General features: G+C 38.7%; 1 protein-coding gene and 1 pseudogene across 2 annotated transcripts in view; one reads left to right on the forward strand and one right to left on the reverse strand.

The window, feature by feature from the left end:
* Positions 1–77: 77 nt before the first annotated feature.
* On the forward strand, positions 78–7,594 carry LOC107741441 (hepatic triacylglycerol lipase-like; annotated as a pseudogene).
* A 5,238-nt stretch (positions 7,595–12,832) lies between these two features.
* LOC107741424 (disintegrin and metalloproteinase domain-containing protein 10-like) overlaps positions 12,833–16,868 on the reverse strand; it is a 59,372-nt gene continuing 55,336 nt past the window's right edge. For both annotated transcript variants that reach the window (XM_016554148.1, XM_016554149.1), the window contains one exon: positions 12,833–13,423. In XM_016554148.1, coding sequence (XP_016409634.1) covers positions 13,326–13,423 — 98 coding nt within the window. In that variant the 3' untranslated portion in view covers positions 12,833–13,325. The remainder of the gene's footprint in view (positions 13,424–16,868) is intronic.

Raw genomic sequence — 16,868 nt, forward strand, 5'->3', positions numbered from 1 at the left:
ATCACCTAACTCACAGTGGTCTCTTAAAAGGAGGAAATATTTGGATGACCTGTGTGGGCTCCTGAAGTGGCCTGAACATGAAGTTTCTTATTAAAATAGTGTCCTGCTGTCTGATAATCTCTCAACTGACTGATGGAAGGAAATTTCGGGTAACTCAAAGTATCTTAAAGGTATAATTCAATTTTTTAATTCCCTTACACCACTAAGCTTAATTGTGAACCACATTCTGTCACAATATAACATATAGTGCATGTATACCCTGGTGAATAAAGTGCTTCACTGTTTCTCAGAAGATAATTTTAAAGGTATAGAGCACCCAAATATTTTGTTGTTTACTCTTCCACAAGTTGTCCCAATCCTGTATGGCTTCCTTTCTTCTTTATATTGAGTGGTCTATCAGTGTATTGGAGGTATACTGACTTGCATTGCATAAACAAAAACAGTTGAAACATTCCTCAATATATCTTTTGTGTGGTTCACAATTAAGCTTAGTGGAAATATTCTTGCAGAGAAAAACAGTATAGTATGTGTGGAGGTAAGCAGGAGGTGCTACTGATGCTCCTTGTTAAATTAAAATATTATGGATGATATGGATTTGCAATAACAGTCAGCATTAATTGTACTATGTCTCATTCCTGCTGATGTAAATGGCAAAAGCTTGTAGTAAATAATGTTCTAGAAATAAAGTGCTAGGCTGTGTTTCAAAGCTGAAAAATAAATACCTTCACATTCACACACTGCCCTTGCTTAACATGCACATTTTTTACATGCAAATATTACATCACTGCTAAATAAGCTAAATCAGAATGTGAGGTTAAAACTTTATTTGAAGTTTATCATTATCATTTATCTTAGATAAAAAACAACAATAGACACTTAAAAGGAACATTTGTGTCATATTAACTCAGATTTCAGGTTCAGATTTTTTAGACGCTTGGGTTTTCTGACCTTTCATATAATGTTTAACTGCTAACCTGGCAGAGAGATCAATTCCTCAGTCAATGTATGCAGAGACAGAACCACATGTCCCTTTAAAATAAATTTTTGCATAGGAAAACATTAAAACAGGTGGTCAAATAGTAGGAATCTCATCTGGCTTTAGTTTTTTTTCAAGACATCCATCAAAGATGTGATAAACTCATGGGTACAATAGTGAGTTTCATGTAAAATTTTAAGTTACATATGTTAATGCAATAAATGCTCTATGCAATTGAGAAATTCGACGTGCCATATCCAACTCTCCACATGCTCATTTAATCGGCAAGAGTGATGGGTAAACATTTTATTTGCCTTGACTCAACTTCAATATGATCTAAGCATGCCTCTATCTTATTTTCATTTATAACTTCATTTCAATGCAAGGTGTTTGCATTGCTGCTTATGCAAAGATATAAATATCCCAGGACTATTGTACAACCTACAATGATGTAACTTCATCAATTTACAACATGGCCACCACAATAATGAACTGTCTGTGAACCTCAGTTTTTGTGTATGACCATACTAACAGACACTGAGACTGGAGAGAGGATGAAGATGTCCTATAAACCTAAATCAGTCTTCAGGCTTTACACTGACAGCAACATAGATGATACATGCACAGTGGAGCTCTTCAAGCCTCACACACTGGACGCTTGTGGTTTCAATAGCAGCCATCCTCTGGCTATCATCATTCATGGCGGGTCAGTATGTTGAGTTCATTGATTTAATAGAAAAAGAGATCAATAGTTCAAATGTACAAAAGGTCGTGAAGACCTTGGCATGGATTGCAAACAGCTAAGCAGAGTTATTTCTAATCTGGTAAAGGCAAAATTGACAAAACTATGAGATGTGATGCATGTTGCAGTAGGCTCATCCAAAAAAAAAAAAATCCTCCTCCCTGTGCTGTAGGTGGACGGAATGATGGAGAACTGGATTTCCAGGTTGGCATCAGCACTAAAGAGCTCAGAGGGAAGCATCAATGTAGTGATTGCAGATTGGCTGACTCTGGCACACCAGCACTACCCTATAGCTGTGCAGAACACACGCATTGTGGGACAGGACATTGCCCACCTGCTGAGATGGCTAGAGGTGAGGGTTAGTTTGGGAATACAAATCTCCTTACAGTTATGGATGCAGAATTTATTCCCCAAGGGAATAAATACTACCATCCTTACATCATATATGGAACTGATTGACTTTCAGTAGAATGCAGAGGGGTTTGGGGTCGGTGGTTTTTAAAAAAAAATGTTTTTAAAAGAAGTCTCTTATGCTCTGATTTACTTGATATAAAAAATCTGTAAAAACAATTTACAATTACAATTTAAAATAACATTTAAAAAAATTAAAAATTATTCCTGTGATGGCAAAGGTGAATTTCAAAGGCGAGTCTTCAGTGTCACATGATCCTTCATAAATCATTCTAATATGCTGATTTAATGCATAAGAAACATTTCTTATTATCATCAGTGCTGTCAGGGCTAATAGCCTCACAGGCAGCATTCCAACATGTAGTGTCTTTTGTAACATTATAAATGCCTGTATAATGTCATGGTTGATCAATTTAATGCATACTAGCTGAATAAATTAAAGGGATCATATGATGCTGCTAAAAAGAACATTATTTGGTGTATTTGGTGTAATGAAATGTGTTTATGCGGTTTAAGGTTAAAAAAACACATTATTTTCCACATACTGTACATACTGTACTCTCCTCTATGCCCCGCCTTTCTGAAACGCGTCGATTTTTACAAGAAAGGAAAAATTGAAATCACATCATATGACCCCTTTAAATGTAGTGTACATATCTTTGTTTGCTAACGACAAACAAAGATATTTAAAAACACTTACTACATGGCATTAATATGTGAGTATCCCTAACAGGATTTTAAACAAGTCCCTTTAGGAAAAGTGCATTTGATTGGTTACAGCCTTGGAGCTCATATATCTGGGTTTGCTGGGAGTAACCTAGCTGTGTCTGGGAAAACCTTGGGAAGAATTACTGGTGAGACAGTCTTGTCAGCATTGTGAATGTCTCACTAATCAATGGTGTTATAAAAATATAAAAAAGACTTTAAACTCGAAGATCTTCTCAGCAAATTCCTTGAACATGACAAAAACCTATATTTATTCCTGCTTAATGCTAAATATGAACTATATATTCAATTGACGTTTGTCTTGTTCGTGTAGGTTTGGATCCTGCGGGTCCATTGTTTGAGGGAATGTCTCATACTGAAAGACTCTCACCTGAGGATGCTAGGTTTGTGGATTCCATCCATACACTTTGACTTCTATCCTAATGGAGGATCATTTCAACCAGGGTGCCAGCTACACGTGCAAAACATTTATGCACATTTAGCCCAGTATGGGATTATGGGTGAGTTGCTTGGATTGATAGATGAATGGATGAATTTACGAACAGAGAGAGGAAGGAACAGGTTCAAACAAACAAACATTCATATCTTAAATGTCACATTAGGATGAGACTGAGATACATTCAAAACATCCCATTACTGACACTGTGAGAATGGCTAAACAATAACGACAGCTTTCCAGATGAAAGGCATAGACACATAAAAGCAGCTGTCATCCTGACAACTTAATTATTTAAAATCCCTGTTCTGTTCCGCTCTCTTACTGAGATATGCCTTCAGGCAATTAAAAATCCCTATGGGAAAAATCGAAGCAGACAGACAGACCCGAAATCCTTGTTTTTAACAACTACACACTGATGAGTCCATGACTCTGACAGGCGCACTGCAAGGGTGGGACAACTGTAACTGTAAAAATTAATAGGGGAAAGACAGTTAATTAAATGTCCTTTCGTTCAAAAGTTTGAGGTCAGTATGATTTTTCTTTTTTAAGAAGGCTCTTATGTTAACCCAGGCTGCATTTGATAAATAAAAAAATACAGTAAAACAGTAATTTTTTACTACAATTGTGAATTGCTACAATTTGAAATAGGCCTAACACTTTTCTATTTCAATTAGGGTTGCAAAATTCCAGGAATTTTCAAGACTGGAAACTTTCCATGGGAATAAACGGGAATATATGGGAATATATGGGAATAAACTGGAAATTTGCAAAATTGCAGGAATTGGGGACTTAAATGTATTTGAGAAAAAATCTTGCAGCATAATCTTGGTTAAAACAACCAGATTTAATGCAATTTCAGTTTAATTTCTACCCTACACACTGCTCAATCACATGCACACTGCACACTGCTTGGAAACAGTTGTGCGGTTTAATTTATTTCTTTTTATTACCTGTGATTCTTTTTTCAGGATTCTTTGATGAATAAAAAGTTAAAGAAAGAACAGCGTTTATTTAAAATAGAAATCCTTTTTTAACAATACACTACCATTCAAAAGTTTGGGGTCAGTATCTTTTCTCTTTTTTTTAAAAAATTTTTATTCAACAAGGATGTGTTAAATTAATAAAACATAATAGTAAAGACTTGTATTGTTAGAAAAGATTTCTATTTTGAAAAAACACTGTTCACAAGTTTTCATTCATCAATAAATCCTGAAAAAAGCATCACAGATTCCCCCCAAAGAATCCAGAAATGTCATTTTTAAAATTTGTATTAGTTTGCATGCATGTGAGCCTATGATCAAACAAAATGTTTCTATTTATGTTTGTAAATGATGCAGTTTTATAAATTTCCCCAAATTTCCAATTAATTCCCATAAATTCTTGGTAAGTTTCTAACTAGGAATATTTCCAAAATTCCCCAGACGAAGTTCCCATGGAAAGTTACCGGAAATTTTCCACCCCTTTGCAACCCTAATTTCAATATATTTAAAATGTAATTTATTCCCGTAAAGGCAAAGCTGAGTTTTCAGCAGCCATTACTCCAGTCTTCAGTGTCACATGATCCTTCAGAAATCATTCTAATATTCTGAATGGGTGCTCAAGAATCATTTCTTCTTATTAATGGCTTATTATTAATAATAAAATGATTGTGGTGCTTAACATTTTTGTGGAAATCATGATGCATCAGGATTCTTTGATGAATAAAACGTTCAAAAGAACAGAATTTATTTCAAATAGAACTCTTTTGTAACATTATAAATGTCTTTACTGTCACTTTTGATGAATCTGATGAACTTTGTGATGAAATTTCATGTGTCCTTGCTGAATAAATGTATTAATTTCTTTCAAAACACAAAAATCTAACTGACCCAAAACATTTGAACCATCGTGTGTACATGACATCACAATTTAGCTGAGCATTACCGTCACTGCTAACTCACTACAGTGAATCTAGACAGACAAGTGTGATAAGCTAAACAAGTGAATCTATGATTATTTACTGTTTATTAGTCTTATGTTGTGTCCATCTAACTTTAGGTTTTGAGCAGACAGTGAAATGTGCCCATGAGTACGCTGTGCATCTCTTCATTGACTCCCTGTTGACCAAAGACAAACAGATTATGGCCTACAAGTGCAGTGACAACACAGCTTTCGAAAAAGGCTACTGTCTGGACTGCCGAAAGAACCGCTGTAACACTTTGGGTTATGACATCAAGAAAGTCCACACTGGCACAAGCAAGAGACCGTTTCTCAAAACCCGCTCACACATGCCATATAAATGTGAGAAACAACTCAAAAAAAGTGTAAAGCAGTCAATTCCTACTGTTATGTAAAAAGGGAGATGATGTCCTCTAGCTGTTAAACTGCTCTCCCTAATCCAAATATTTTTAATAGCAAAAAATAAAAAATAAAAAATGCACACATACACACATATAGGGAAATACTTCTTAAATAACATTTTTTGTTTTCTTCAAAAAATGTTTTAAGTATGTATAAAGATTTTAAGTATGTTTAGACATTTTATTGGGAAGCAAAACTAAAGAGAGTTACTGCTTAAGAATAATTTTTTTGTGCAATTAATGTTTGTGATTAATTGTATTTGATTGTTTTCCAGTTGTTTTTGGAAAAATATAATCCGTTCTAATCTTCCATCACTTTATTTCCCCATTAGTGTTTCACTATCAAATCAGGATCCAGTTCATCAACCAAACTGATAAGATCGAGCCCACCCTCACAGTCTCTCTAACCGGGACACTGGGAGAAAGTGAAAATTTACCCATAACACTGTAAGTATGCAATTTACATTGATATCAGCAGCTGAATCTTAAGAGAACATCACCTTAATAAGCTTTGTAATGATTTTCTCATCATCATCCATATCATCATATGGATACATTTGTGGTTTCTGCCATTTAAAAAGCTTTTTGCTGTTAATCATCATCTGCTATAACCAAAATAAAGCCTATGTAGCAATACATCCATTTGGTAGTGTATAATTACAAGAACATACGTTAAAATAAATTTACAATTAGTACAATTCATAAGTATGGTTGGTTCATAAGTAAAAGCTTAAATGAATGTGACAGTAGCAGAACTCTTGACAGTAAGCCAAATATTCTTTAATGAAAGACTGCTTAATAACATTTTGGAAAAACATCAAAGTTTTATGTTCTGGGCTCTAAAAGCACAAAGTAACATGCTCCGCTTCAAGGGGAAACCACTTTAGTCAGCACACAGAGAGCTCTCATCAGAATACCTCATTTCACATGAATGAACAAACATGTGTGCTGAAAACATGAAACAGAGAGCAGAAAACTGCAGGGAAGTATGCAATGGACTAAAATAGAATCTCGAACAAAAGCATGCACACACAATTACTCATGCAGGCTAACAGTGCTTTTTCACCAAATTGTTGTTTATTATAGGAATCTAAAAATTGAATGAGGTATACCTGAACAATCACTTAATTCTTCCTCCATCTTTCTCAGAGTTGAGGAGATTTCAGGTAACAAGACCTTTACGTTCCTCATCACTCTGGATACTGACATCGGTGACTTGATGATAATGTGCTTCACCTGGGAGGGAAGCCCCATGTGGCAAACAGGTGGAGCACGCTTAAGACCATGATACCTAGGGCCAAAAGTAGCAGAGGACCACAGCTCACTGTGGGGAAGATCACAGTGAAAGCAGGAGAGACCCAGAGGAAGTAAGTGTGAGAGAACACAGATAACAGCTTGCCATCACAGATGATGGAAGTGTTAAAAGCAGATCACTACAGATTCATAAGGAATCAACTGCACACTCACATAGAAATAAAAGGTTAAGGTAAGGTAAGGTAAGGGGTAAGACTAAAGATTAAGAGCCTGGATTCTGCATTTAATGATCTAAATTATCTTTAATGCCTCAGTATACCAGATTTTAAACAAATGGACAAGATGAATAGATAAGACCATATCTCAACTACTGTGAAGTAGAGAAATATAGAAATAACACAAAGAATTAATTTTTAAAGCAGACACCAAAAAGCTTCTAACTGTTTTCTTAACATTGTCAAGCTTCCATTTCATGTTTTGTTATTCCAACGACCTCTAGTGGACATTGCAGGACATGGATAGGCTTTTTTGAAATGAAGTATAAAATAAAATCATTACGACCTAGGCTGAGGCTCATAACAGTCTCTTTTCTTGTCAGAACTGCGTTTTGCCCACAGACAGATGATGGCATGTATATTGAGCCGTCGCAGGAGAAGGTGTTCGCCGTGAAAAGAAGAGAGAGAAGCAGCAGCAGAAGCAGAGGATAATGAAGCACGGCTAACATCTCGGGTTACGCATGTAACCATGCTTCCCCGAGAGGGAACAAGACGCTGCGTCCTCTAGCGGACACTATGGGGAACAGAATGCCCACTCATTATGGAATTAGCCGTTTTCTAATTTTTCTATTTTCAATATTAAATCAAAAAAAGAGTGAACAAATGATACACGGATTCGGCGCAGTTCCTCGACCGCCTCAGGGGACAAACCCTTGCCCTCATCTTGCTGTGCCTCGGTAATAGCGGGACCCAAACCGGAAGACGCAGAAACTTGTCCATGATTCCCTGAGAAGAGGGACAGGCACGAACTGAGCTTCTTTGGAAATGTTTCACAATGAGCGCATTCAGAGCCCTCGAGCACCAAACACGCATGCTCCTCACCAAGTCACATAACGCATAGATCGTTTGTGTCCTCGGGTGTCAGAAACCTAGGACACGGAGGCACACACTTTCTAAAAAGCTCTCTTGCCTTGATTTTTTCCATAATGTCTTCACACGCACTGTCAAACAAACGGCTTTTGAAGACAACAAAAGTTGGTGACGTGTTCGGCAGGCGCCCTGTTATACTTCCGGGCGCCCACCTGTGACGTCACGGGCTATGTGGGCCAATGGGATTGGAGTTGTTTCCCACACCGGTCCTGCTGGCGGCAGTCCCTCTAGTGTCCACTAGAGCAGTGTTTCTCAACCAGGGGTCCGTGGACCCCTAGTGGTCCTTGACGTAAGGCCAGGGGGTCCATATAAAGTATGAATTTTTGTATATTTTGACATGACATGTTCCCATGAAAGAAAAATCCAATATAGCTGATGGTGTTCTGTTACAGTAATTGTCTAAGTTAATTAAGGAATAAATGTTGGGTTTAGTTGTCTCCCCCTGCTGGCTGCTCTGAGAATAATGCTGTCATTATCATGTGACTGATCAGACGACTAACAAGGAAATTAGTGCTTACCATTCTGCTAGTCTATTCTTGAGTCAGGAAGCAGTGAATCAGTATCCATCTGCATTCATCCTTGGCCTTTGGTAGCTTCGTCGGTATGTTTTATTTTTATTGTTCATATTACCTTCAATTTTATTTGTATTATTTGAGTGCATCTTAGATGTATTTTCTCACTTGACCATATGAGAGTCATTGATACATTTACCATTTTCATTTGCCTGACAATATATTTTTGTGTTATCTGATAAGCAGAAATGTTAGATCTAGATTACAAGATATTTGTAAGAAGTATTCCTTTATGTACACGTTGTGAATCTCAATTCATATTTGTTTATTGTTTTCTTCTTATTTCATAGTTTTACTCTGCCCTTATTAAAGTATGCAAATGGACATTCCGTGTCTGTGACGTAGATGAGGGGGAGTTTAGCCTGCTGTTGAAGTATACACAGGACGTATATGGAGAACAGTATAGATGATATGGCCAAATACTGGACAAGTCAGCTAACTTGAATTATACTTGACTGTATTTGGTCCTCACAAAGACTCAAATGATACATAGATGAGTCAATTTTGTTCTGGGGGTCCTTGAAGATGGTTCTGAATTGGACTGGGGTGTGGTACGCCAAAAGGTTGAGAAACACTGCACTAGAGGACGCAGCGCGAGTTCCCTAGAAGGGGAAATCAAACTCACTTCACCTTCACAGCCATTGGGATTTATGGGACGGGGATACTGGATTTCCTGTAATATATGCTTAATGTTTCTAACCTTTATTTTTTAGGAGAAATTAATGTATGCCAAGTGTATAAGGATTTTTTTTTATTAAACATGGTTTTTGTATATCAGATATTTTTACATTTCACACACACTAATTTCTATAAGCAATTGTTCCAAAATTCCACCTTGAAATGTCAGCAAACAGAGCACGTTCTGATTGGCTAAAAGGCGCAGGCCTTTGACCCTATATTTTGCTGTTGATACTCGCTGTGTTTCAAGAGGGATAAAGCTGCCCCCAAAGGGCACTTCAGAGTGAGAACAATCGTGGTCATATTGAGGGGTCGTTCCAAACCAAAGTGCTCAAAATTGGCCACTTAAAAGGGGCATTTGGTATGAAGGATTTCTAAGGATATGGACGCTTAACTCCCATCATTCTTTGCGCAGGTTTAATTGTGTGATGGCACCTCCTTAATTGGCTCGGAACAGTTTTTTTGGTCCCTATACCCTGCATCCCTATGAAACCAGTGGCATGCACAGACCTCCGCAAGGGCAGGGGAGAAATCGCGTAACAACTTTCTTGGTACCATGTAGCACTTGAACAGTGTTAAGAGCTACCATCTTTGCCTTTTTATTTCTGAAATAGCTTATGACTCTTATTAGTCTCCCAAAACTGACTGAATATTGTCCCATTACAGATAATTTATAAAAATTACGAGACATAATGTAAAAGCTCAACCTTCAAGCAAACATCTGTGCAGTTGTGTGTTCAATGTAGTCCAGCCTGTAATAAAATGTATGTGGTGTGTACTTGTGTCCAATGTGTTGTTAATTGTCTGAATAAATGTCTCATGAAATCACCTCATGATAACACAGTAATAAAGCAGGGAGGTAATATCACATACATCATGCATATTTATTATTTATTTAGGTGCCCTTAGTGAGATGACATGACCACAGTGCAGCTTGTTGTTTGTTCAGTTTGAAAAGTTACTGGGTTCAAATCCTGACCTAACATAGGGGAAAATGTGTGACTAGACCATTTTCAAGTCATATTTCTATGGTACTACAATATAGATGCTTTCTTTTAATTAGCACACATCCAGAAATATATTTAGCCATATTAGTTTTTAACTCAATGTTATTATTGCTCAGAGGACAATTTATAGCCAGTCCACCCCTGGCTAATGTAAAAAGTAGACACAGGATACATCACTTACTGTGATGTCTTGTTGAATACTTAATCAGTGGTGCTCTTGAAATATACTGTTACAATATGCAATAAACTAATAAAAAAAATAAAATAAAAAAAAACATGCATTAGTGTAGATTTGTAGAACATACAGGCAATTAATAAAATTTAATTCAACACATGGACATATTTTACCAAACAGTGAAAGGAGATTTGATCAAGGCTATTTTATTAATGCATTTCAAGTACTTAAAAAAATTACAAGTTATCGCACACTACTTTTTGCAAAGTATTTAGTAAAAATTTTCAAAAGTGAGCGCAAAGAGAAGAAAAAAAACTAACAAATAAAGCAAAAAAAAAGAAAAAAGAAAAAAAGATACTGTATAAAACACAGCGGGCATTACAATCAAACAGTAGTATCCAAAAGTGAGCGCAAAGAGAAGAAAAAAAACTAACAAATAAAGCAAAAAAAAAAGAAAAAAGAAAAAAAGATACTGTATAAAACACAGCGGGCATTACAATCAAACAGTAGTATTAGATATTTTCTCCATCTTGTTTTTCATATTCTATCCACACGCCATGCTTACATATCAGTGCACATTATTTATAAACTTAAAGCAAGACGAGCAAAAAAAATTGAAAAAAATTAAATCCTAGGCCAAATCCCCTTACAAATTCAACCAAACCCATTTACCACAGAATAACAGAAATTATTTAATTTGAAGCCAATTGCAGTCAGAGCAGTAAAGTTAAGCTCACTAAAAACCCTTTTCCCATTAACATTTACAGAGACACACAAATGAGGTGATGATTTAGATCAAAAGGAGGACTTATAGTCGGGAATACTCATCTTCTAGGAATAAGCAAATCATCCATGTTTTAAATGCACATCCTTAAAGGATGCAAGGTTGCTTGGGAAGACAGACTTTAGAAACATCGGACTCTGTCGCACTACCAGGATCCCATTCAACAAAATTAAATAGATGACAAAATACTCCTGGTCTGGTGAAATACAAAAAAAGCAAAAAAAGGAACATTTAAAAAAGGACATTTGTGATGCATGAATTATTTGCAACCCTCTGCCTTTGTTGAGACACACACATAAGACAATCAAAAGCACATTTAGAGAAAATGGAAGGATTTCTTTTAAAAAAAGATGTTGGACTGCAATGATATGGTGAAATTACCATGGGCTGGTTCAGATACACTAAATAGCAACACAAGGCATATGTTTTGATTATATAGGCTGCTAGTTTGGATCGTTTCTTTTTTTAGCTATTAAAAGGTAATAACTGAAAACTATTAAGAAAAGTTCCTTTGTATAAATATTGATTGGTGTGTAAAAACACTCTAAAGGATCTACAGATTGCTTCTATCATCTCTCTCTCTATCCCATCCTTTCACGAATGCACACCACCGAGATCTACTCATTTGTGTAACTGTCCACACTTTCCTGTTTCCGACATCCTATTGCAAAATAAAAACCTTTTATGTATTGAAAAACCAAATCTTTCCTGATGTGCTTATTTTCTCAAGTCTGTCTCCTGTGGGACCAGTGTTACTGACTGAACATAAAGTAACAGTGACTCTCAGCAGATCAGGATTCTTATAAGAGTGACATATCTTTTTAAACCATCATCTCTCTCATTAACTCCCTTGGCCACATGGAATGAAGAACTGCAGCTATTTAGTGGTTATTTATCAGCGGGGGGTGAGGTGCTCTGCACAAATGTGGCTTTCAGCAAAGGCCTTTCACCAATAGAAATTCTATTAATCCTATTAATAGGATTATTTCCTATTATATCCTGAGTGTCAGTTAAATATCCTTAATTGTCATAATCCAACAGAATAAAAAAAATGACATGACTGAAAAAGATCCAATGTATTTTGTGATCTCTGTACAATTGCACGCAGGAGAAAATGAGAAAGCTTCAGAAATAAAAGCTTTTTAATCCTTTTGCTTGCATTTAAAAAAAAAAAACATCTTAATTACATATTGGAAAACGAGTCTCTTTAAAGAGTTCTCTCAGCCATTGTTGATTGGCAGAAATATTTATGTGACATCCCATCATGCTTATCTCCACAGGAGGGTGGGAAATTATTTAATTTGAAGCCAATTGCAGTCAGAGCAGTAAAGTTAAGCTCACTAAAAACCCTTTTCCCATTAACATTTACAGAGACACACAAATGAGGTGATGATTTAGATCAAAAGGAGGACTTATAGTCGGGAATACTCATCTTCTAGGAATAAGCAAATCATCCATGTTTTAAATGCACATCCTTAAAGGATGCAAGGTTGCTTGGGAAGACAGACTTTAGAAACATCGGACTCTGTCGCACTACCAGGATCCCATTCAACAAAATTAAATAGATGACAAAATACTCTTAATTACATATTGGAAAACGAGTCTCTTTAAAGAGTTCTCTCAGCCATTGTTGATTGGCAGAAATATTTATGTGACATCCCATCATGCTTATCTCCACAGGAGGGTGGCAATCCAAAAAAAGAAGATAATATAAAAAAAAGATAAAAAGGCATTAGAGGGGAAAAAATATTTAGTGGAGAGAATAATGGTTTAATAACTTGAGAAAAAATATGAAAAGCAGAAAAAAAAATTGATTAATTGATTCTGTCCTCTTCCTCATGACTAGCTTCTGAATTTTTTCTCTGAGCTACGCAACGAAAGCTTTGCTGGCTCCCAGAGCAGTGGTTTCTTAATCTTTAAAACTGTTGTTTTCTTAAGTATAGTCCTTTGAAGTCCTTTTATTTGCCAGTTTCTTAGATTGTTAATGGGGCTTCATTGATTGATTCAGCTAACTCTTTGGAGTGAAGTGTTTCCCACTGTAGGCACTAGAAAGAACCAAGGCAATGAGGAGGACTTCTCAGTGTCGCATCTGGCCCATCTGATAGTTCTCTCTCTGCTGGCGATGGTGCTGTGGCTGGGTCTGTGCAGCGGGATTTCTTTTTCTCTTCAGTGTGCCTAGAGAATAACACATACAGATATGATTAATCACCTTACGTGCAGGGGTTAAACTAGGTTTTTGGAGGTAAGGAAATTCTTCAAAATTAGTGACATGATCTTGCTGAATGTTGCCTCTACCAGAGTCCACCACTCTAATAAAGATATATTCTGCACTTTAAATAGTTGAAGTTTTTCTACTACAGAAAAACTGGATGTTTTGTTTTTTAAGGTTGTACTCTGGACTACAATTCTGGCTTTAAGCCCAAGGTTTTTACATGTACGCTAGGGTATGCGTACAGTGGATCCATGGATCGGACTTATTTGTTCAGCACATCCCACAGATGCTCAATTGGATTGAGATCTGGGGAATTTGGAGGCCAAGTCAACACCTCAAACTCGTTGTTGTGCTCCTCAAACCATTCCTGAACCATTTTTGCTTTGTGGCAGGACGCATTATCCTGCTGAAAGAGGCCACAGCCACCAGGGAATGCTGTTTCCATGAAAGGGTGTACATGGTCTGCAACTATGCTTAGGTAGGTGGTACGTGTCAAAGAAGCTTCCACATGGATGGCAGGACCCAAGGTTTCCCAGCAGAACATTGCCCAAAGCATCACACTGCCTCCGCCGGCTTGCCTTCTTCCCATAGTGCATCCTGGTGCCATGTGTTCCCAAGGTAAGCGAAACCACCACGTGATGATGCTCACGTGCCCACTGTTGGCGCTTTCGGCAATGGACAGGGGTCAGCATGGGCTATGCAGCCCCATACACAACAAACTGCGATGCACGGTGTATTCTGACACCTTTCCATCAGAACCAGCATTAACTTCTTGAGCAATTTGAGCTATAGTAGCTTGTCTGTTGGATCGGACCACACGGGTGAGCCTTCTCTCCCTACGTGCATCAATGACTACATTTAAATGGACATCAGTAATCTAATTATTTACCTTATTCTAAATAAGCCAATATTATGATTATGGTGTGAGTTGCTTTTAGAATATTCCTTTCATGTTCCCTTTTTACATGTTATAGTACATAGTTTGATTAATGGCACACGTCATTACGTCCCACGTGACGCCATCCGACGTCCCCTCCGGAATTTCACATGTAAACGTATAGTTCGTCTTCGTGATGATGCCATGTACAGTTTTGGGTGTTTCATTTTAAATTTTATGATAAAACACAATTATATCAATTAGAATACCCTCAACATGGCAATTTAATCCCTAAACAATACAAAAAAAGCTTGATACTATACAAGGCTACATATTTAATGTGAGAAAATATTCCTTTTGAAATTGTTAGCCCTCCCCACATTTATAAGGAGACTGTGAGAGTGACCCCCCACAGTAATCTGTAAAAGTGAGATGGTGGAGTGCAGTGACGACATCCGACGTCCCCTCCGGAATTTCACGTATAAACATATAGTTCGTCTTCGTGATGATGCCATGTACAGTTTTGGGTGTTTCATTTTTAATTTTATGAAAGCTTCAAGTGCAGTTAATTATTTGTACGTGCATACAGATGACGGCGGGGGTTGAAGCTCTTTTATTTGCCGTCAAAAGGCTGAGCACTGCCGTGTGTATCCTGTCGCAAAATGCGGCGAAAAGTCCTACACGACGGTAATAATGTGATTAAGGTGTGCACATGTCTATTCTGCACTTCAGTAATGCGACTAAAATAGGAATACTCCACGTCTTAATTCGATTTCTGTTTACTTTGAATGTGACTTTAGCCGGATTAAGGTAATCAAAAACCTCTGTTTACATGGTAGATTCTTAATCAGAGTATTGTCTTAATTGTGTTAAAATCGGATTATTGTTGTCCATGTAAACGTACTCAATAAAGGTCGACCGATTAATCGGCCGATTTTTGGCATTTTAAAAATTTAAAATTAAGCATTTAATTAACATTTTTTAATTAATCGGCATTGGTCGTCTGTGCTGCAAATCTGCGGGCAGCTAAGTGTTGTTGCGGAACACCGGAGAATCTCTCTCTGGCGGCTGCGTGAGAGACGGAGCAACTCACACTCTGCAGCCGCTTCTTGTTCACACACAGCTTCAGCAAAACAGGACAAAACAGCTTCAGGGCAAAACAGACCGTTTTGAAAGCGTAATTACATTTTACCCTACTAGAATTGATGCCGGAAAGTTCCCTTTCAGTCGGTCACTCCGAGTCACGTCGGTGACCGACGAATTGGGATATCGCTTCGATAGACCAATCTACTTCGAGTGTAAACTAAACGAGCCAATGCACATTGGCATGCAATTATTGCATCCAGCTGCCGCTGATCACAGCGTGAGTATAATAAGGCAGCAGGTGCAATGCATACCAGCTTTTCGCTTCGGAGCCGAACGACAACGTAGTTCTGCTCAACTGTGTCTGTTCGAGAACTACGAGTTCAGCACACTCTCGGAAGCTTCTTGTGTTGGCGAGACGGCGCTTCAGCGGTGGTCGTTCCAGTGTCGAGTGGGTTGCGCACTTCAGGCTGCACTACCCCCTGTCGTGTTGCAAGCGGCCATCTCCCCTGTGCGCTTCAGCACTAAAAGAGCATTTCCTAAAAGAGCAAATTTCTCTAAAAGAGCTCCACAGGTGCGTCTTTATAAAGACGACGGATCGTCCTTATAAGGATGCCGTTTCACCCGTGCGTTTCTGGGTGCGGTCGTTACCTGGCACCGGGTGATGGTCACGATCGCTGCCTCACGTGTCTGGGCATTAAGCACGCTGAGGTGGCCTTCGTGGATGAGTCATGTTCTCATTGCGGGAACATGACCATCTCGAAGCTGCGAACCAGGCTCCGCTACTCGGAAGGGGGCGGAGTCCCGTTGCCGCTGCCGCGATCTGGGGCTCGTTCTGGCGGACAGACGAGAACCACTTCCAGCAGTAGCGCGGGCGGTTTGAGGGTTACAGTGATGGCAAACCCCGCAGGGAACCAACCCTCTGGGGACCATCACTCCTCTTGATCCTCCGATCCAGTGGAGCGACCCACGGAACGCGCTGGGCCCTCTTTAAAGAGCGTACCAGCGGTATCCAGTGGACCTCCCCCCGACCAGATATCGATTTCAGCATCGGAGGGAGAGATGTCCGAAGAAGATTCGGCCGCGCTGCCGCCCTCCGGGACGGTGGCAAAGCCTGAATCGGATCCGGAGATGACAGCTATGCTTTCCCGGGCCGCCGAAAGGGTCGGGCCCGAGTGGAAACCTCCACCGCGTCCCGAGCCCTCAAGGCTGGATGATTGGTTTCTCGGGGTGGCTCGCGCTGGTTCTCAGCGCCCCGCCCCGGTGCTTTTCTTCCTGGAAGTGCATGACGAGCTCACCAGGTCATGGACGGTTCCTCAATTCCCCTGTGTCCCAGACCGGCCTCTTCGGCGACGCAGTCGAGAGCTTTGCCCAGCAGTTCTCGGCTGCCCAGAAGCAGACTGAGGCGATCCGACACATCCTGCCCCGGCGGGCAGCTGCTGCCTCCA

Source organism: Sinocyclocheilus rhinocerous, unplaced genomic scaffold (genome assembly GCF_001515625.1).
Source record: "Sinocyclocheilus rhinocerous isolate Xijiao unplaced genomic scaffold, SAMN03320098_v1.1 scaffold1007, whole genome shotgun sequence".
Classification (NCBI taxonomy): Eukaryota; Metazoa; Chordata; class Actinopteri; order Cypriniformes; family Cyprinidae; genus Sinocyclocheilus; species Sinocyclocheilus rhinocerous.